The sequence below is a fragment of the Lepidochelys kempii genome, chromosome 4, assembly GCF_965140265.1.
Source record: "Lepidochelys kempii isolate rLepKem1 chromosome 4, rLepKem1.hap2, whole genome shotgun sequence".
NCBI classification, from domain to species: domain Eukaryota; kingdom Metazoa; phylum Chordata; order Testudines; family Cheloniidae; genus Lepidochelys; species Lepidochelys kempii.
Window position 1 is genome coordinate 32,219,555 of NC_133259.1, and position 22,910 is coordinate 32,242,464.

General features: G+C 38.5%; 1 protein-coding gene across 8 annotated transcripts in view; it reads left to right on the forward strand.

Moving 5' to 3' along the window:
• The window catches only part of SEC24B (SEC24 homolog B, COPII coat complex component), an 84,193-nt gene that overhangs the window by 12,743 nt on the left and 48,540 nt on the right, over window positions 1-22,910 (forward strand). For 6 of the 8 annotated variants that reach the window (XR_012158529.1, XM_073340874.1, XM_073340877.1 and 3 more), the window contains exons 3-6: window positions 1,727-1,909; window positions 14,293-14,397; window positions 20,379-20,459; window positions 21,808-21,983. Coding sequence is in view for 7 of the 8 variants with exons in the window: in XM_073340874.1 (XP_073196975.1) it covers window positions 1,727-1,909; window positions 14,293-14,397; window positions 20,379-20,459; window positions 21,808-21,983 (545 nt within the window). In the remaining variant the exon portion in view is untranslated. The remainder of the gene's footprint in view (window positions 1-1,726; window positions 1,910-14,292; window positions 14,398-20,378; window positions 20,460-21,807; window positions 21,984-22,910) is intronic. The other 2 variants (XM_073340876.1, XM_073340880.1) reach the window with 1 other exon arrangement.

Below are 22,910 nucleotides of genomic sequence, written 5' to 3' on the forward strand. Positions count from 1 at the left end.
TGGGAGCCGCAATTGGCCGAACCTGCGGATGTGGCAGGTAAACAAACCAGCCTGGCCCGCCGGGGGCTTACCCTGGCGGGCCAAAGGTTGACGAGCCCTGCTATAAACTATCTCAATTCACACTGTCTGGCAAAAATAATAAGTAGTGCTCGTTATTAGAAACTGCTCAAATTTGTATATATGCTATAGAAAAAAGCATAGTGTTTCATTAATGTTTTTTATATCATTTAGATTTCAGCAATAAATCATTCAAAAAGTGTTAGGCAGCCTAATAATTAAACAAACTTAAAATACAATGACCACCTAGCATCGTTACTCATGTGCAGTTAACACTAACTTAGCCAGCTAGTAAATCAAACGAACAGAATTGTTGCTTTACATGCACTCTTTCCCCTCAAGCATCCCCTAAAATCCGCTCAAATAATATTGTACCATTTGAGAAAAATAGTATAGTATCACATGATTGGACTATCATTAATATATACACAGGTGGTAGAGTTAGGGTTGCACATACAAAACTTTGGCTTTCCTGACTTTAGTTGTAACTGCAATCATAACATTTCATATTTAAAAATATGATGCATATTTATCAATTTTTTACTTGTAAGACTTGTTTCATTTGTATTCTAAATGTTATGCTGGTGCTCAGTTGAGTTTCTTTTGCTTTTATTTTTGCCATTTTAATAGTCTGATCTGGTCAAATAATCATCGAAGACTTGATCCTGGCTTCTGGTTTATTGGTCTGCATTGACAGAAGTGTTACCTTGTGAAAGCAGGTACTCTGCACCTGTGCATCAACCAATTTCTAATAACTCTCAGGTTCATAAGGGGAGAATTGAGCCTTAAGTGTTGAAACAAAGGTGGCTTAAAGTTACATTTGCTAAAAGTACAGTTTATTCAGACTACATTGAATTTTGGTGGAAACAAAGTTATTGTACCTTTACAAAAGTTTTTTTTTAACTATATTTGACCTACTCCCCTTTACAATATCTGTGCCCCTTTAAAACTCACTTCAGTGAAGGGAGGATAGTTTTGATATGGTAAGTGTTCCTAATGAGCTATAGCCTGTCTAGTGGCAATCGTTTTGCGTTTTAATGGGAGGATTCTATCATGTTCAGATGTTCAAAACAACATTGCAAATTCCCTGTGAAAATATTTTAATATTCCATGTGATATGAATTGCTAATTAAAGCAGAATCCTAGGTGTCTGGGCCCCCTAGTTGGAAACGACCGTTGTGGTAGGGAAGCAAAGCAGTGAAACACTACACAGCTGATTGCTGCATCTTGACTATGCTGCCTTACTTGGAAGGAAGATTAGTGTCTGGGCAGTACAACAGGCTGAGAATGATTTTTGGAGGTGGAATTAGAGGGCATAGGTTTGGGGATGGATTAAAAATCTGGTGTACCCAGGCTCTACTTAGCATTAAACCATCTATCTGATGCTTTCTGTGTGAAATTATATTTTCTGCTTCAGTTGTTGGTACCATTAATATTCAAAACAGTAATCTCTTCATCTTAATGGAGTATATACTTAACAGAATTGGTGTTCAACTGAAAAACATATTTTCGTCTTTCTCAGCAATCTAGCAGTTAAAGTATTTCAAAGAGCAACAGCTTTTATCTTAGGAACTATGAAACGAGCATCAAATTAACTGTTGTCTGGTATTTGTGCAATTGTCTTTGCTAATGAGTAAAATGTTATCTTCTTTTCCCACTCTGTTTTCAGTTGGTATTGTAGATTCATCGCATCCTGTAAACCAGAACGTTCAGTTTACCAAGCCTGGCGTAGAAACATCTGTTGTTTCTTCTGCTGTGACCTCTTCAATAAGAACACCTGTTGCAGACCACTTAACTAAACCTGCTTCTGTGCCTTCCAATACACAGCCATCAGAACCACTGCTTCAAGAAGGTATTAGCTTATTTTAGAATACAGAATAGTATCTTAGCTTTTAATATTTATCAAGGTTTTAATGTTTTTAGTTTTATTTTCCATTTTTTTCCTGTTGACAAAACATACCTGACAGTCTCTGTTCTGTCTTTTGATTTTTAATTTTTTTTTAAATAGACTTATTTGCAACTTGTTCTACATACATTTATGTATAGTAGGGATTATAGTAGGGTTTTTGCTTTCTGTTGAACCCCCTCAGTGGTTGACTAGTGCCAGGGCACCCCTTGCTGCATCCTTTCAAAATGCTATGTACCATTATCTTGTGTCTGCATTTATTCTGACTATTCTCTTTTTTGTTTCCATTCTCCTCTCACACCCCTTTTTTTGACCTTTTCTGTTGTTTCATTTTTACTCCCCCTCCCTATGCCATTTCCCTAATTCACCAAAAGGCCATGCGCTGTTCGGGTAGCGTGCATCCACTGTTGACTCTGTGGGATCTGGTCACATGCTGTTGCAGCTGATCTATGTTTGAAAAGCAGACATAAAAAAAATTTGGGCTGGGGAGCTGTTTCCTGAGCCTGTAGCGCTATAAACTGCTCCTGTGGCAAGCTACAATAGGGACTGTTGTAGGAGCAGGGAGGTAAGCTTTCAAAGAAGCTTCTTGGTGCTTTACACATGGCAGCACATTTGTAGTGGGGAACTGGAATGAATCTAGACTATTGCACCTTCATCATCCTCACTGATTCTCAGTGGTCTGTTCTGGCTTGCCTTCCAAGTTGTAAAACACTACATTATGCATAGATAGATGGAGATTCCAATTTCTATTTTCTTGTTTTTACACATTTGCAGTGTATTCTCTTGGCTACTTCAGTGCTCTGTAACTTCCTACAAAATAACATTTTAATATATTTGTTTAAATAGTGAATACGTAAATTTGAGCAGATACCAGTCGTTTCAGTTACAATAAAATATGTCAGGTTTCAGAGTAGCAGCTGTGGTAGTCTGTATCCACAAAAAGAAAAGGAGGACTTGTGGCACCTTAGAGACTAACAAATTTATTTGAGCATAAGCTTTCGTGAGCTACAGCTCACTTCATCGGATGCATTCAGTGGATGCATCCAGTGAAGTGAGCTGTAGCTCACAAAAGCTTATGCTCAAATAAATTTGTTAGTCTCTAAGGTGCCACAAGTCCTCCTTTTCTTTTTGCTAATAAAATATGTGCAGGTTTAAAAAAATTCTCAAAAGCTTTTAAATCTTAAATACTTGGCTCTGATACAGTGTTTTCATATATAGTTCTCAAAGCCCTTTTGTAATCTGGGTTATAATCTCTATATTTATCAATGAATAAAAAACCTAGGAAAATCCATTAAAGTAGTCTATTGTCTATCAACTTGACTTTTATCCCCCAAACATGCAGAGATGAGAACTATTAATTGTTTGAAAAGTATTATCCCCACACTAAATCTTTTAAAAATCATTACAGAAAGTGAGGTTTTGGAAATTGATTTGCAGCTGCTGTTTGGTTCTTAAACAGTTTTACAGTGATGTTAAGTAGCAGTTTGAACCCTACTGCTGAACAGAATTTAATTGCAGTATAGACATGCTAAATGGGGTTTGCTACAGCACAATGTTCTTTAATCCTAGGCAGACTCACAATAATAACTGTCACGTACAAAGTGCATGCAGTCTGTACGTACAAACCAGGGAAGAAATGTGATATGATTGCATATTTAAATGTATATAGTTATTTTAATGTGCAGTATTCCATATATACATACTAGCAGTGATTTGTATGGAAAGTACAGACATTTGATACAGAACATAGCAGGTATTGCTGAATACACAGCTAAATGTAAACATCTTCATAAATTCAGTCTCTGTGTGTGTGTATATAGCACAGTTGGATAATCAGACTTTCAAGACCGAGATGTCCAGATGGTCTGACACCAAGGCCCTTTTTAATTTGCCAGGAGCCTGAGGGTTCTACTGATTGCATATATTTGTTTTAATTTTATCAATAATAAATCACATTTCTTGTACTTGCATCTTCCTTGATATATGAATAAAAGTTGTTGGCATTCACCAGCAACAGAAATCTGTTGTTGATCAGCTTTATCCTCTTCAGTTACAGGTTCATTTCAGGTCTCTGAAACGCTGCAGTTAAGGCACTTTTGAAATATTTGTACCAGTGATTATTTGAATGTGGGATCACGTAATACACTTTTTTTTTTTTTCCCCCAATTTGGGAGGGGATTCTGCCTGTAGTACAGATGAGTATAAAGTGTCACAAATTATTTTTTAGGTTTAATGAAGTGTGCTCTTCCTCATGGCATGTGCACACTCTGGGTTACTAATTTACCTTGTCCTGTGGTTCTGTACATTACAAAGTACATCTCATCTCATTCATGTAAGACTGCGTAGATGCTCCTAAGTCTTGTTTCTACAAAGCATTTAAGCGTAAGTCGGATTTCACAAAGCACTTAAGCAAGTGCTTAAATGTCTTCAGTGGGTTAAACATGAACTTAAGTGCTTTGCTGAATCAGGGCTGCAACTGTGAAAGCCTGTTAAAATAACTGAATTTTACACTGTTGTATATTTGGAAGCTGGGTTAATGTTGATCCAATGTGAACAGGGCTTAAAAATAGCAATGTTGTGAGGATGGTCAGGGAAACTTCTGTAAACTCATTTTTTCTTTTAAAAGTAGAGTCTACAGAGTCTCAGTGTAGCTTTTTGGAAGTTAACTGAAGTTTTAATGCTCTAAATGTATATTTGTCTTGACACTGGCTGTAACACCTAGATTAAGTGAGCTGATTTTTGTCCTCTCATATAGTGGGTAAATTTAAATAATTTGTGGCCTGCGTAAATTCTCTAATAACAGAAGCCGATGAATAAAAAAAACTGTTTAAAAGCAGCTAAATCTAAGAATATTGAACAGCAGGATCCATTTTGAACAAATGCAAGATTAATCTTGGTATTTCAGTCAGTGCCTCGATACTGTGGTGATGGTTGTATTGGAAATTTGAGGGTAATGAAAAGGAAGACTTGTTAAAAAAAAAAACAACAAAACTACTTTATAATCTAATTTCTTTTCACTCAATTCTCGTTTTATTCTTGACACTACCACTATTATGAAATCCAAACCCAGTAATTGTGCAATTTACATTTTGGAAATCTTTCATATTGTGCTAGAATAGTCTTGTTTTAGCAACAAAAACAAAACCCTGCAATATAGTATAACTAGTTTCCTGTTTTGTAAATGAAATATTTTCACATTTCTTCCTTGCTCTTTCTCTCAACTTCAGCCTCATTTGTCTGTAAATGTATTGTATGAAACAGTGATGCTAAGACTGCAGCTCTGAAGCCACAAGTGGCTCTTTAAAGTGTCTTCTGCTGCTCTTTGCAGCACGTGATATTAAAACAGTGTGATTTTAATTAATAAGCAGTTAGGATGCTTTTACCATGTTATTAACTAATTAAGTTAGCAACTTGCTCAAGTTATTAACTTATTTACTGTGAGAATAATATATTGACTAAATTATCTCCCATCATACTGTTTAAATATGAGTAGTACTATAGTAAATGAAACAAATTTAGACTACAGTGACTCTTTTTTTGGTAATGTTGATCACTAGTTTGTCTCTTGAACCAATCAGACCTGAGTATGACTGGGATGGAACAAAGATTTGAGTGGGTTGGCTATAATTGAAAAATTGTAAGGAGAAGCTTTATTTTGGAATTTCTTTTGCTCAAAAATGCCAAATAAAATATCCCAGTAGAATTACCTTCCTTCTGCTCCTGTTTTTTTTCCTCACTTTCCCATCCTTGGATTTTGTTATTTCTTACCCCAACCTTTCAGTTTCTTTCTCTTTCATCCCCTTTCCATTTTGGTGTGTGATACATGCTGGAATCCCTCCTTTTTCTTTTTTTTATAATACTTAGTTGAGGAAGGTTTAATATGGCTCTCTTCAGTCAGCTTTCATAAAATCCTAGAAATTTGAGGCTGAAAAGGATCTCTAAGTCATGAAGCCCCCTGCACTGACAGCCCCCTGCACTCAGTCAGGATCAAGTAAAACTAGACCCTCCCTGACAGGTTGTTGTCCAACTTGTTTGTAAAAATTTCTGTTGATGGGGATTCCACAACCTCTCTTCCAGAGCTTGACTACCTTATGCTGTAGTTAGAAAGTTTTTCCTAATATCTAACCTAAGTCTCTCTTCCTGCAGATTAAGCCCATCACTTCTAGTCCTACCTTCAATGGACAAGGAGAACAATTGATCACCATCCTCTTCCTTAACATATTTGAAGACAGTTATCAGGTCTGCCCTCAGTCGTCTCTTAAGACTAAATGTGCACCGTTGTTTTAACCTTTCCTCATAGGTCAAGTTTTCTAACCTTTTAGCATTTTTGTTGCTCTCCCATTTGTCTACAACTTTCCTAAAGTATGGTGCCCAGAATTAGACACAATACTCCCTGCTCTACTCAACAATGTGAGGCCTCAGCTGGACAACTACCTTCCATGTCCTTACATGCAACAGTCCTGTTAATACTGCCCAGAAAATTAGCCTTTTTTTACAACTGCATCACATTGTTGACTTTCATTCACTTTATGATCCACTGTGACCCCAAGACCTTTTTTAGCAGTACTACCTCGTAGCCAATTATTCCCCATTTTGTAGTTGTGCATTTGATTTTTCATTCCTAGGTGAAGTGCTTTGCACTTGTCTTCAATGAATTTCTTCTTGTTGATTACAGACCAATTCTCCAGTTTGTCAAGGTAATCGTAATCCTTTTCTAATCTAATCCTGTTCTCCAAAATGTCCTCACAGTCTGTCATCTTTAGATTTTATAAGCATACTCTCCACTCCATGATCAAAGTCATTTAGGAAAATATTGAATACTACTGGATCCAGGACTGACCCCTTTGGAACTCCTCTAGATGCACCCTTCCAGTTTGACAGCTAACCACTGATAACTGCTTTTGGAGTATGGTCTTTTAACCAGTTGTTCACCTACCTTGCAGTAAATTCATCTAGACTGCATTTCCGTAGTTTGCTTAAGAGAATTCCATGTAGGACTATAGAATAAAATCAAGATATTTCATGTCTTCTGCTTACCCTCATTCACTTGGCCATAACCCTCTTAAAGAGGGAAATTAAGTTTGTTTAGTATGACTTGTTCTTGACAGATCCATCCTGGCTATTCCTTAAATTAGGTTAGTGGTTTTCAATCTTTTCATTTGCAGACCCCTAAAAAATTTCAAATGGAGGTGTGGACCCCCAACATGGGCCACAAATTGAAAACCACTGCTTTAGTTGCTTACAAATTGATTGTTTAATAATTTGTTTCAGTATCTCCTTTCCAGGTATTGAAGTTAGGCTGACTGGTCTATAATTTCCCAGGTCCTCTTCGTTCCCCCTTTTAAAGTTAGGTGCTATATTTGTCCTTCTCCAGTCTCTGGGACCTCATTCAAAGTCCATCAGTCCTTGAAGATAATTGCTAATGGCTCCAAGATTTGTTCAGATTAGAGATTGCATTTGGATTATTAAAGAGTGATTGTGAGCATATATTTCCTCACAGTTTATATGTACTGCCCCTGCAGAACTCCCAGCTCCTTCTGGGACACGTAGTTTGGTATCAAGCCCAATCCTAAACTCTGACTCACTGCAAGAGGAACACCATACCAACCTTCTTTCTAGCTGCTTTTGGTTTCTCTCTCCTTTTGTGTTCCACTCCTTCTCCTCTTCATATCTGACCCCACTCCTGTGTTTTTTATCTTAGGTCTTCCTCACCTCTTGTCATACTGATCTTAATCTGTTTCTCTCCCCCTCTTAATCATGCCTATGCAGCTCATGTTCTTGCTCAGCACTCCTGAAGCATTGTAAAAGGAGACTGACGTATTCCTATTCAGTTGCACTTTGCAGCTCCTGCTGAGCCATAAGTAAAATCTTTAAGAGAAGCGCAAATACAATCTGGTACTGGGAAGAGAATTTTTCTTTTCCCTCCTCTTTAATAAGTGCACTCCATAGAATCAGGGGATAAGAATATCTGAACACGTTTTTTTCCCCACGTTCTAGCAGCAGAGAGAAATTGAAGAGTTCATCAGTTTCATTTCTGTTGGTTCTGCCTTTGTCGCACTAGCCAGTTGTTACATATAGGATCTTCAGCAGAGTGTGATCGTCCCTGTGGGAATGTTATTGCATAGCGTATTGGAAAAACTGAGATACCCTCAGCCTTGCTTTGTTTCTAAACCCCTCTAATATGTTATGGCATCTGACAACTCAGCTTCTCAAGAATGTGCTCACTACAGCTATATATGGTGAGTCCATGTTATGTTGGGGATACCTCTGGCTGATGAAAAAACAAGGGCCCTCTGCTAAGCTGACCTATTTAGGGAGTGGGATAGAGACACAGACTGGGGTATCTAGAGTCCCATAGGATACATTGTGGGAACTTCTGGGATTGATTATCAAGGCTATAGTGGCAAGGAAGCATACAGTGCTGGAGTTTGCAGTCTTGGGCATTTTGCCCCAGACTGTCAGCTGCCATTGGGAGTATCAAAGCCCAACCATTTTATAAGCTTAATGAAGAGGTGAAGGAGGTTTTGGGGACTTGAGAACAGTTTCTGAATCCTTTTCATGGAGTGTCTTTTCGGAGGGAGAAACTGATTATAGAGACACAGTTATAGATCATTCTCTCTTGCAACATGAATAACTTAGCACTCAGCACCAGGGTTAAAGCCCCTGCTTTACTCTCAGCTGTAGATGACCTACCGGTGCTGTCTTCTCTCCGTGCAGATGTGATGGGCTCATACCAAAGACCGCCTGGGGATGCTTGTTCTCTGATGTCGGCAGGCACGTCAGCAGTGTACCATGACAATGTATTCAATCGCAGCTGGGTTCTCCACCAACCCATCAAAATTGCAACCTGGAGTGTTGCAACTCTTCACAGGTGTGGTCATCAAGTCGCTGTCTCGTGTGGACGGTCTTGGCATATCAATCGCAGGCTTGACGGAATCAAGGCTGATAAATCACGAATGCCACAAGGTGGAAGATTCATTAGTTCTGTATTCCAGTGGCCCCAACCACTTACAAGGGGTAGCATTACTACTGCGAGGCAAAACCAAGTCCTTCTTGATAACCTGGATGCCCGGGTCTTCTCTACTACTTATTGCACGTCTTAAACATCAGCACAGTCACCTCGCTGTCATAGTAGTCTATTTGCTGACAGAGAAATCTGTTGATTCAAAGATCATTTCTACGATCAGTTGGAATCTTTAGTATGCACAGTCCCTCCACATGACAATTTCATGATTGTGGGCCACCTAAATGCAGTTACTGGCTCCCGGCAAATCGGGCTTGATCAGGTCATTGGCCATTACAGTTCAGGTACACTCTTGCCGCTTGCTCACCTTCTGCTCCTCTCAGAATCTTTCCATTCTTGGGTCATGGTTCAAGCGGCAGTGCATACATCAGATGTCATGGATCTCTCACGATGGCATCACTCAGAAGGAGTTGGACCACATATCGCACGTGACAGGCATCTCTTCGCCTCCTGTAGAGTATATTGTGCTGCAGAATGTGCCACAAAAACAGATCACCACCTAGTGGTTGCCTGCATGACATTGACGCTCTGACGAGTGAGTACGCCCTCTGTGATGAGGAAAACGTTTGACATTGATGCGCTTCTCTGTGTGCCGGGTTTAGCCAACAGGTTATGTATCGACATCAGAAATAGATTCTTGGCTCTAGCTGACCTGCTGGTTGATGTCGAGGTTGCCTGCTCTTCGTTTACTTCCATCCTCCACCAATCTGCCGAGCAGACAATTGGCTATTAGGCGTCTAGCACACTGACCATGGCTATCAAAGGAGGCCTTCCAGACAGTTAAATTGAAGGCCACATCCAGTCAGTGTGGCGATAAGCACACTCATACTCAGCTGAAGTGAAAGTTTAACACCCTGGCATTCTGTGAGCTTGAGGCATATTCTAACCAAGTGGTAGATGATGATGAATTTGGTTTAGCCAGGGGAGACTTAAAGCTGGCATTCTGCATGATCTGCAACCTTGGCGGTCAAGAGGTAGTTACTATGAAAGGGATCTTGAATGACCGCCAAGGCCATTCATGTAAATTAGATGACAACATCCTTTCACGCTGGGTGGAACATTATCACAGGGCCCTGAATCGCCCTCCAGCTGCAGCTTGTTCAGAGCTGGACGTTTTGACAGCCACTGTGGTTTCAGACCCAGATACTTGTACTGATCGCCATCATTGGATGAAGTGTGCCATCCGCTAACTGAAAACGGATGCTCAGCCATTCCTGAGAGCTGCTAAAATGTGCTATTGACTCTGTAGCGGAATCACTTCTGGCCATCTTTCGTTTGATGTGGAGAACTGGAACCTTGCCAACTGCCTGGAAGGACGGTGTTGTGATCTCACATTCACTGCACGGTCCCTTGATCTTATAAAGTAAGAGCTACAGCCCAATCACCTTGTTGTCCATGCCAGGGAAGGTGCTTGTGTATGTTCTGCTGGCCCATTTGGAGCCCCTGCTACATTAGAAGCATTGCCCCCAACACTCAGGCTTTACAAGGAACAGGTCCAATTAGACGCCATTTTGGCCCTCTGCTTGTTGTTGGAGATGCACCATGAGTTCAAGAAGCCCCTGCATGAAGCATATGTCAATCTTAAAGCTTTGTCTGAGTCAGTTAACCAGGTTGTGCTATGGAAGGCCTTAAAGGACGTAGGTGTTCCAAACACTCTGCTGGACTTGATTAGTGAGCTGCATAATGGAACCACTGCCCGTGTACGTTTAGGGAATCGGATGTCGGCACCTTTTAAATCAGTATCTGGTGTCGGACAGGGCTGTGTCTTGGCCCCTGCACTCTTTTGTCGGGCAATGGATTTCATAATACAGTATTCTATGAGGTTCATAGGCATTTAAAATTGGTGGTCTCTCACTCTCAGACCTTGACTACGCTGATGACGTTGTTCTTACGCCTGTTCTTCTAGTACAGAGCCCCAGCAGGTTTCGTGAGGCACTCCAGCAAATGGAGGAGTCAGCTAAGGTTGGCCTCCATGTTCTGTGGTCAAAGACAAAGCTGCAAAATCTAGGACCAGGTCCACCCATGACTCCCAACTGTTGAAGCAGTCCCCAGCTTTTGCTATTTGGGGTCTGTACTCACCAGTTCATTCCAGCTCTCAAACAGGTTCTCCATCAGATCGGCATCACAGTGTCTGCCAAGGGGCGTTTACAATGAATATGGAATCAACATCATCTCAGCATGACAACCCAGTTCAAGATCTATTCGAGCTGTATCCTTTCCATACTGTAGGATGGTTGCGAAACAGGACACTATGCCGCTGAGACTGGGCAAAGCTGGAGGCTTTCCACACAAAATGCCAACATTATATATTGGGCATAAAGAGGTTTTTAGTAGCATAGCCTCAAGACATGAGTCCCAGAGAGGATTGCTGTTCAGACACTTGGGGATTTGGTTCAGGTTCTCACCCAAATATGCAGAAGCAGACGAGTCAGCCTTGTTCAAGACTGCATTCCTGGTAGTTTTTTTGGAGCTTTTAGATGAGTGAGCTAGTGCTTGGGTTATTGAAGGATGCTTTGAAATGGGTTTTAGAGTGGAGGAATTTACAGGTGGGAGGTACAATTAATTGTCTTGACCCTGAGGATATTGAAAACTGTTCAGGGGATGAGGTGAGTCCATCATACTACAGGAGGGGAGTGAAGCCAGAACACGCCCACTAGGTGCATTAAGGACTTTAAACTGAGATGAGACTGATTGGAGAGGACCCCCTCTTTAGTCTTGGTGATGGAAGGCCCCTCGCAACATACCAGCTTGTTACAGTTTTCAGAAAAGGGCTTTTAGAGTTGACATTACTGGTGCATAATTTGGCCCCCACTCATTCCAGACTTCAATAGCTAGGGCGAGGGCTATTCTGGCAATTGAGCAATGACATTCAAATGCATGTGGGACATATGTGAGACCCCAGGTAGAGAATCTGAACTAATTTTACTGTTTCCAATTTCAGAATCATGCAAATGGACCAAGCAAGCAGTGGTGTGGATCTGTAGGTACAATATTGTATACTGGGTGCACAAGTGGGCTTTCAATTCATCTGGCAGTTCACATCTGTGTCTAGGTAGGGTGGCAGTCCTGAGCTAATGTGGATGGCAGAGCATGCTATGGGAACAGTTGATGCCCCTTGTACACTCTTTGGCAGCCTAGGAACAGAAACTGGTTGCAGTTATTATTTTCTTCGTTGAAAACTATTGTGAAGGCATAAGAGGGTTCAATTGATGCTCAGAGTTAAGAGGGATGTGGTGCAGATCCAGGAGTTGTTTCCTGGGGTGACAATTATTTGGTCTGACATGTTGCAATGTAGGATATAGAAGGGAGCCATGAATCCTCCTTGGGTCAATATAATGGGGAGGTATGTGGAAAAGGAGGTGGATAAATTCATTTGTAATCAAGGGAGTTTGATAATTTGGGACATATCTTAGTGACATCTGAATTATTCAGGGAAAATTGAGTACACCTATTTCTCTAATATTAAGGGAGGAATCAGTCAATATCTAGGAACTTGTCAGGGACAGGGTGGGAGGAGGTAGCAGGCATAAATGTACTCATTATGTAAAGGATGTGGTTCTTGGATTAAATGGATTGGAAAACGATTTGAAGGGAAGCATCACTTAAGAAAGCTGAGTAAATGGGTATTTGGGGCTCCTAAGTCTGCTACAGTGGGAGGCTTAGCACCATCTCTTTTTCTGTTTAAGGCTGATACAGCAGAGAAAGGACCTCCCTCCTTTTATAGCCCCTTTTATCTCATATGACGGGAGAATGGTGGGAATATGACGGGAGAATGGTGGGGGTCCAGCAACAGGATGGCTGAAACCAGGTTGGGCATTAGGTGGAAATGATTAGGGAAATGCCTGCATTGTGCTACTTTTTGCCAGGTACTTGAAAATATATTAAGTGAATAAAGTTGCCGCCTAATTAAACCATATCCACACACTCCTGTCTTTCTTCTGCCTTGGCCAGATAGTGTTCTGGTATTCTCTTTGATTTCTTATTACCTCTTCCATTGGCTCAGTAGCTGCTCTTCAAACTGACCCTGCTGGGTTGTAATAAGTATAATTTAAATACTCCTGATTTGTTCATCTGAGAATCTTTTTAAAGCAGAATGATGTGATGGCTAGCTTGTGTATTTTAATAAAATACATGTTAATATGGCTCACTGTACAACAGTTAAAACAGTTTGAGTTAGTAATTGAATGTCATTACGTATACACATCATTGTATGTATACATGAATGCCAGCATGTATATGATTTATCTGCAACAATTTTATTGTAATAGAATGTTAAATATGTTTTCATGTTTAATATGTGGTATACTAGTCCAGTTTAAATTTGGCACTTCTGTTAGCAAACCACAGAACTCTTCAAAACTTTGGAAGTGTCTGAGTTAATTTTTTTTAAAGCATAGTAGTCTAATGGGCTGCCAAGAGGAAAACTATGGTAAGTTGCATCTATAAAATCAACAGATGTTCAAAAGTTTGAGTACTTGCATAGTTAAAGTCAAGTCAGTAGTTCTGCACACACTAAGTGTCAACTGATCAGTACTTAACATTGCTATACAGCACATCTTTGCACACTATATGTATCTAGTGCCTTGTGTATTGTTTGTATTTGTGTACGGTGCCTATTATATTAAAAACTGTTGGTTACAGTTTGTAGAATGTTCTGTGGTGATGTTCTTGGGTGCTCAGTGCTTTTGAAAATCAGGCCATGTATGTAGGTGCCTAAATATGGACTTACGAGCCTAGCTTTAGGCCCTCATTTTTGACAGTCTTGACCAAGTCAACCGGCACAGTAGTACTAACACTTATTAAACTGGCATATCTTGTTTAAAATGCATGGTAAGAGTGTGATGGAAAACACGGAAAGGTGGAACATACGTGCGTTTATACGGTGAGGCAATGGTACATTTCATTGCTCTTCTTGCTAAACTGCAAAATACTAAAGAATTTGGAGAATCCTTTTTTAAAAGGGCAAGTTTGTCGAGCAAACTGATTCTTTCTTTGTCCAGAGGAAAAATGTTTCGTTCTTTATAATATTCCGTCCTATATATAAATATATATATTTTCCTTCCTACTAGTTTTCCTTAGGCACTACTAATGCTGAACCAAACTAGTTCACTAAAAAGCTGCTTGTGCTAAACTACTTACAGAGATTATCTAGCTCTCTTAGACTTTAATGAACTTTCATCACTTGCATGTTAGGATGTTCTCTGGAATGCCTGATTTCTCTCACTTTTAATGCAATGATTTGTGACTTTTGTTTCTCATCTTTCTTGTCTGTTTGACTCTTGTGTTTGTGCTTTCCACTTCACAGGCATGCAGTATGGTGGATATGTTAATAATCAAGCTAGCTCTGCACCAGCTCCCTTGTCATCAAGTTCAGATGATGAGGAAGAGGATGAGGAGGATGAGGAAGCAGGTCTGCTTTAGCTTTACACCAGTATATTGCTTTTTTCCTACCCAAGTTTTGTCTTCGTATTTCCACCTCCTTGAATTATTAAAATGAAAAATTTAATCCCAAAAGTAGTTGCAATTCTTCAGACACGTAGCAAGCTGAGGGAAAATTTCCAACTCTTATATGAATATGGTAGTTAAAAATGGAGTGTAGTAATTGGAAATTGCTCAGTACAATGTTTTTCCCCCTGAGGTAACATGCATCTTCGTATTTTATAGTGTAACGGTTGCACTTTGAGGCTGTTTTAATTTCAGTATTCTAACTTTCAGCAAACTTGTAATGTTCTAATGGAATGTGTCTGGATGTAGAGCTTTTGGATGATGGTTGGTTTAGCTCTGTTACAGTTATACATGTAGATGTTTTACCACCTATGATAGTTAAATTTATCAGTTTTTTTTATATATTTCTCCTTCTAAGTATAGGGAACACTGTAAATACTGCAGTAAAGTAAAATATATTGTCGTGGTAAATATTATTTTTAAGTCAATAACTGTATACAGAACCTATCCTGTGTTTCTCTAGTACTGTCCAGTATCCGGAAAGAGAAGTCTGTTCAGTTTTAGGAGGCAGAGAAAGGAAAACAGTAAAACTCCTGAGGTATTCTCAGTCTAGTGACTTAAGCTCAAGATCATCCTCTCCTTTTCTGATATGCCAGTGGCCAGTATGGCATGGCTTTTGGGAGGACAGTCTTTATAAAGAAAAATATAGATCTCTGAGAAAGTGATTGCCATGTTTCTGTTGGCCCACAAGTAGTTCATCTCCACAGTCTATTGCAAAATGTTAGAGCTTCAGTATTCGGCACACTTCTGCCCTTCTCCACTCAACCTTTGTTGTGATATTTCATTTCCTTAAAAAAAATATGTAACAGAGTATCGGTTTTGTGCAATTTCATAATGGAGCCTTAATTATGTGTAATAGAGTATTTGTCCACAGGCACTTACCTGAAAGTATTTAGGGTGGCAGATAAAGTGAGACCAGAGCTGTTCTCCCTTTTTCTTGTGGAGTCTTCACCCTGCCTGTCTTTATGGATTATCTCTCCCCAGACCCTGGTGAATAATTTAGAGAGGTCACTTACTTTGAAAACTATTTTTCTTATGGCAGTTCGTTTGGGTAGGATTGTTGGGAGTTTCAGGCTTTTCACTGCAAGGATCCATGTTTATTTTTTATCAGAATGGTTTAGTTTCAAAACTAGTTCCATGTTTTCTGGTAGTTCCTCAGGTCATGATATTTTTTCAGGTCATTATTTATTTTTCTTGCTCTGCATGAACCCTAAAAGAGAAGTAGATCTTCAGCCTTGATGGTGAGGAGAGTGCTAAATATCTTCTTTCAGAGAGCCCTCTTGAGAGAGAAAGATATGTAGCCATTGATTCATCCTACTGGTAGACATATGCAACCTCTTGTATGGTGTACTACTGCGTGTGCTGTTGGTTTTGAGGACTACTAGGAAGTCCTACTGTTAAAAACTGAAGAGGCTCCATGCTCAATTTAGGCTTATTTCATGAGGACATTCACTGCTTTGGGAGTGGAGAGAATGGTTACTTCTCTGTAACAACGTACAGGAGCCACATTGGAAGCCTATTTCTGTGCTTTTACCAGTCGTCATAGTCTTGACATACTGCTCCTGCAACTGCCTCTTCTGAAAAACACGCTAGTCATGAAAGTTTTACTCTGCTGTGAATGCTGTGTAGAAGTTTGTTTTCTGCAGTAATTTAGAAGGATATTTTGAGAATAATTTCTTGCCTTTGATTTGTTTCCTTGTATCTTACACCAGCTCATGTATCCTGCCCATTGAGTTCAGTTGGAGGATGCTTTTCATAGAAAGTCTTTTGTTCAGTAAGCATTTAACCGAACAGCAAGAAGTGTTCCTGGAGAATTCGCTTAACAAAAAGGCAATGTTTTCCCCTTCTCTTCCAAAGAAAAAGAGTGGTCTTACGATCTACCATGTATTCCCCCCACCGCCCCCCCCCCAAGCTAATTTTTAGCATTTTGCAGAGGCCAGCATCTGTTTCTGAATGAAATTAAGTTAATCCGTTTAGTCTTCAGTGTTTTTAAAATTAAAATTGAATAAAAGCAGAATACAGGTTTGTTGGTGAATGATCTTAAATTAAATCTTTATCCTGCTTAATTTTAAATTAAGTTTATCCCTAGCTTATTTTATAGATCTGAGGAATATTTTCTGCTAAATTGTTCTTTGTAACAATTGCTCTCTATGTAATCTGATTCTCTAGTTTGTTACATACTTAGAAGTGGTGCTGAAGAAAGGTTATAAAATAGATATAATTATGTTACTAGCATGATCAGTTTTTTAACCAATAATATTTTTACATTGGTCATTAGATGTTCATTGTAAGTTTTTTGTCTAAATTTAGAAGTTTATTCTCACAAATAGCACTACTTAACTCTAGGCTCACTGCTTCTGTTGACTTCAATGGGAACAGAATTAGCCCCTCTATCACAGGGGTTCTCAAAATGTGGGTCGTGACCCCTCGGGTCACAAGGTATTACATGCGGGGGTCGCAAGCTGTTAGCCTCCACCCCAAACCCCTTTTTGCATCCAGCATTTATAATGGTGTTAAATATATAAGAAAGTGTTCGTTTTTAGTTTATAAGGGGGGGGTCGCACTCAGGCTTGCTATGTGGAATAGGTCACCAGTACAAAAGTTTGAGAACTACTGCTATATCACTTGAAGCAGAATAATGCCATTAAAGCAATGGCAACAAAATGTCACTTTATTTTACTGAGACTAGATATTGCGTGTAGGGGACTTTAGCAGTAGGTCTGTTTCTTAGATTTCACTGTATTGAACTGATGAGTCAGAGGTACAAAATAGATAGTTCCTTGTGCAACCAGTATACAAATCTGGTTACAAAAGTGTCTCAAATTCCAGCTGCAGTGATTGCAGAACAAACCACAGAACCTGATGGCAACATTACAGTTCATGGTATCAGTGACATTTCGTGTATATTGTACTGATGGTTATCTTGTACACTGGTGTTCGAGTCACTTAATACATGATACTGGAAGAGTCAGTAATGTGGAGGGAACTCTGTTACTAATAGGTAAGGTATACAAAGAAATGAATGCTGTTATAATCCTGATTCAGCAAGATAAGTGACTAAACTTAAGCATGTGAGGATTCCTATTGTCAAATAAATGTGTAAGTACCTTGCTGAATCCGAGTCCAGTCGTAGGTTGGTATCAGTAAAATGCAACATGTCAGAATAATAGTATGGAGTAGTGCAATCAACAAAATATGCCTTGCAATGGGAAGAAATCTGTAGACCCCTCAGAATTCTCAGTATATCTTGGGACTCTGATGAATTTTTCAGGGGGTAAGAACAGTACATAAAAGATCTTCAGGGCGATGGAGTCAAATGTTTCTCATAGGATATGAGGAGTCGTATTCTTATTTTCATCATGTTATACTTATTAGTAGAATTGTTAAACAGAGAACCTGAGATATTTCTCTCCAACTATAAACCTCTTTCATACTGTATCTTTCTCCCAGAGTTAGCCTGGAGAACTTTTGTAGAAGAAACCAAAAATAATTCAGATTTAATTACATTTTTAGTATGACACTGGGGGGAAAGAAAAAAAAAAAGTTAATGTTTGTGCTTCCAAGCTGTCATTCATCTCTCAAAGATCCTCACACTATTCTTTGGAGATATGTACTTTGACTTTATTGTATCCATTAAAATATATATATATATTTTAATTTCTGCTTCATAGTTATTGATTTTATGCCAGCACTACCTAATTAGAGTGCTACACATTGAGATAGATATATTTCATGCTTTAGCCACATTTTTCATAGCAATCAGTTTTTGCTATGCATTCATTAAAGTAAAGCTTTGAAGTGCCTGTGCTTTATTCTGCCATATAGTCTGATCATTATAGTAAAATCTTAATGAGTGACTAGTGCAAATTGATTTGATATCTGATTGATCAGTGGATTGATAGAATAAATTTTATGTTTCAGAGTAACAGTCGTGTTAGTCTGTATTCAGAAAAAGAGAAGGAGTACTTGTGGCACCTTAGAGACTAAGGAATTTATTTGGGCATAAGCTTTCGTGAGCTACAGCTCACTTCATCGGATGCATACTGTATGACTATATTCATACAGTATGCATCCGATGAAGTGAGCTGTAGCTCACAAAAGCTTATGCCCAAATAAATTCCTTAGTCTCTAAGGTGCCACAAATAAATTTTATGGAATCCAATTTACAGTTGAATAAATAAGAAATATATTCTACAACTAACCTGTAACATCAGAACATTCACAAAACTTGACCTACCTTAAAATGATTATAGTTGGGTAGTAGTGTCCTCTTAGTATTTTTTATATATATTTAAGTAAAACTGGCTTCCTGGTGCAAAGAACATATATTCGTTTAAAAAAATCCTACATCTATACCTACCATATTTTGTTGGGTGTGGAAATAAGCTCCCCTTTTGGCTTTTAATTAGCAGTGGTTAACCTAACTTACAGAAGCTATGCTGCTGAATCAACAAGAATCTTGTTTGCTTCAGCTCCTAGGATTTTTCACCTGATTGGGGGAAAAAAGAGAGAACTTGATAGGGAAAGAAATGTTTTTCAAGCTCATAAGTGCGTATAACAAAGGAAGATGTTTACTAAGTTCACAAGTTTGTTATTTTTAATTAACACTGTACTTTTTTAAAAAAAATATTTTTTAGAGAGGGAAGTTAAAACTTTGTTCCTAAGAGTAACTGATTTTAATGTTGAATTTAAGCCTTGTTTTACACTCTACTTAAAAATTTCATAGAAATAGTTATAATTGAAATGCCGAAGTAATCTTTACAATAGTGGTGTCTCCAGGTTACTAGTAATGTTGTCTCCGAGATGCATTTCACTCTGCTCCTGTGCATGGAACACTTTCCCCATTCTAGTTTGCCAAGCCAGCATGCTCTCTCCATTAATGTGTTCCTGAAATCCACTTTGGCTTCACTAGGAAGGAAGGATTGTATGTGCCTTTGTTTTGGCTGAACTCTTACATAAACTATTTTTTTCTTTGTGTTGTATTTTGTGAGTTGTAGTTCAGATATGAGATTTCAGAGGCCAAAATTATCTGTTTGTGTTTTTGTTTCTAAGGAGCAGGCACACAAAATCTCTCTACTCTCCTGTCCCTTTCTTGTGGCAAATGTATATGAAACTGCACTAACACAAATGCTTTTAAAACATTTTCTTATTTTCATTTAATGTATTACAATCCAGATAATCAGTTAAATAGAGAATAAGTGTGGCACTAGGAAGAATTATGCATCAGTAGTCCAAGAAATTTTTTTAAAGTACTCTTTACTTGACTTCTTTTATTAGTGTGTTTTAGGTATCCCTTTTGGCTGCACCAATTTTCATCTGTTACAGCTAGGGCAGAGAACTTTTGCAAAAGCTCTACTGAATGTTGCTTATTATTTAACAATAAGACAAGCCTCTCTTTATTACAACAGCATACAAAAGGAGGGACGTTGGAAAATTTCAGATGCAAAGGTTACTTCAAAATACTCTATCCAGCACTTTCAACTAAGGCAAAACTCCCTTTGAAGACCATTGAACGTCTTGCATGATATGGGAGTGCTGAATGCTGCCTTTGAGGCAGTATAAATAGAAATATTTTAAATTACCTGAACTCTTTTAGATTAAAAAGAATTTAGAAATGGTTGTGTAAAAACCTCTTTTTAAATCATTTTAATTTCATTTTTGTCCTTATCCATTTGTTGCTTTTTCCATATTTTCTGAATACCAAATTGGCTACATTTTAGGTATGATCTTTGTGTTTTCCAATAGCAATAACTTTGGATTCTTAGTACAATATTGAACAGTTTCTTACCAGAAGTTTAAGAAACAATGTTCTCTGAAGCCCTGTCCTCACAGAAGCTTGCCATTGCTTAAAGCAAATCTTTGTTTTATTTTTGTATTTATTTTTAGCTATTGACAGCTCCTCCACTACTAGCAGTGCCTCTCCTGTTATCAACAGTTACGATGCTCTTGAAGGAGGTGGCTATCCAGGTGAGCGCTTTGTTGCATGCTAATTCTGAATTGTTAAGGTATAACAAAACAGAAAAATTATAATATACAGTTCTAGTTTTTCAGGTTGTTCTTTTTTAAAAACATCACCCATTTCCTCTTACTCTAGATTCCCTTTCATGGAATCCCATCACGGATTCCTGCTTATCTTTACTGCCTCCCTTTCAGTCATCAGCAGTGAGACATCCATTATATATTAAAATGTGTGATTCCCAATTAAGCTGGCTTGTTGTTTTTTACAAAACATTTGTATAGCACCATAGAGTTGAGTAGCATCTTACTCATGTCAACTTTGAATCTTTCCTGTGGGCATCCCCTGCTTGAGAGAATTTACCTTTTTGCGGGGGGATGAGGGTGCCAGGTTTAAATTTCTCTGCGACCGTCCCCAGATTCTCTGGCCTTGTCAACTTTCCAGGCTTGTACAGGCCAACTCTTGCCCCTTAGTGTGGATGTTGCAGGTGACTTGCACTGCCATGCCTCTGCTCCAGGTAGACCTTCTAGCCTCTATTCACCCTGGCTGTAGGTGATAGTTTAAGGTATATTATTCCACATGTTAAAGTTGCTGAGATGTACCAGTTTCAAAACTGCTGTTTTTTCCCCTCTGAGAACTATTGAGACATCAGTCTATAATCAGTACGCTATGCTTCTGTTTCTTGTCCAGTCTACCTCTCCTTACCACTTTGTAACAAACTATCTGAATTGGCAGCTGCATGCTGCAAATAATTCAGCCTTTTAAAATGGTTGGGCCAAATTCTGTCCTGGCATACACATGCAGGGCTTACATTGACTTCAACAGAAATCCCATGTACACCCTTGAAGACAGAATTAGCTAGATCGCATCATGGGTGACTAGGAGAGGCTACAGAGCAATAGGTCTTGGTGCAGTTAGCAGGGCAGGGGAGATTTGGGAGCAAGATCAGTCTTGGAGAAAAATTGTAATTAAGGAGATCTTATTTTTTATATTTTTGCAATATATTTACTCTTACCTTTCTATTAAAAAGGGGCAATTATAAAATGACATTATGAAGTTCCAATTGCTTAGTAGGTGAGGTGCATTTAATTAAATGCAGAGGAGAGTTAGAAGACAAATAGGTTTGAAGTAGAGTTAGAGGACAGTGCTCCCCAACGTATTGCCCTGGGTACTGACAGTGAGATGAAACTTTTTCTGCGGTTTTACGATATCCATTTGATCAATGCAGAGAAATTTTTGAATTGTTTCTTTATAATTAACAAAAGCATTATTCTCATGATCAGCTGCTGGTATTTTGCTTCTTATTTTATTTAAATGCAATAGACAATTTTGAAAAAACATTTGTTTTCCCTATCCAAGAAACAAATTCTGCGACAAGTAGTCCAGCTCCTACTCCTCAGACATCAAGGACTCCTAAGCCCTTTGGTTACGGATACCCAACTCTTCAACCTGGATACCAGAATCCAGCACCACCTACTTCTGCTATGCAGCCCAGTAATCCAGGGCACCATTCTGGGTTTCAGCAATATCCACAAGTGAGATTTTTAATTGAGAAATTATTTGATGTTTCTTTTCAATCCTTTTGTAAAGCTTATAGTGATGTGCCTTTGACATAGTTCCCAATGGTCTATTTTAAAAATATGAGTACAGTTTTAAATGTGTGAACTGTAAATATCAAGAAAGTCTGAATATTGATGTAGTAGCTCTGAATTCAAAATAATGAATGAGATGGCTACTTGAATTATTGGGGAGAGGACCAACAAATTGCTGTAGCCCATGCATTTACTTTTTAACTTTTAGTTTAAAACAAAAACAGAAAACCCTTTTTAAATTTAATATTTTAAGCTTTTATTAAATTGTTATTTTTGAAGGAGAAAGAAACTGAAGATTTATTAGTTAAACATTCAATAAGGAGGAAGACCAGTAATTTCCCGATATACAATCCAATTTCCCATTGGTCTGTACAGCAGTACTAGATGACAGTCATAACCAAAAGAGAGTACTTCTTCACTTTGGGGAATGCAGATTGGTTAGTATACATGAAAATTCTTCTAAAGGAAAAGGAAAGTGTAGCTCTGTTTAACCTAACGTTTCCCTTTTTGTGCTTGGTTCATAGCCTTCACCCCTCCGTACTTTATTAATAAAAGACAATTGGGCATTCACCTAGAAACTAGGATTAGAGCCAAAGCGATTTTTTTAAGAGATGTTTTTTCAAGAGACGTTTTACAGCCTTCTTTGTGATAATACTACAGTTCCTTGACTTCAGACAGTTGTGTAATGAAATTAAAGCATTTTTTAATTTTAAAACAAAAACCTAATTGAATTTGAGTTTTTAAATTGAGAGAGCTTTTTCAAATACTTATTTAAAATAATCTTTCTAAATGCTACAGGAACAAGGGAATGCATGATGTAGTCTGAGGTTTACCACGGATTGGAGGGAGAAAATAAAATGTAGAGCCTGT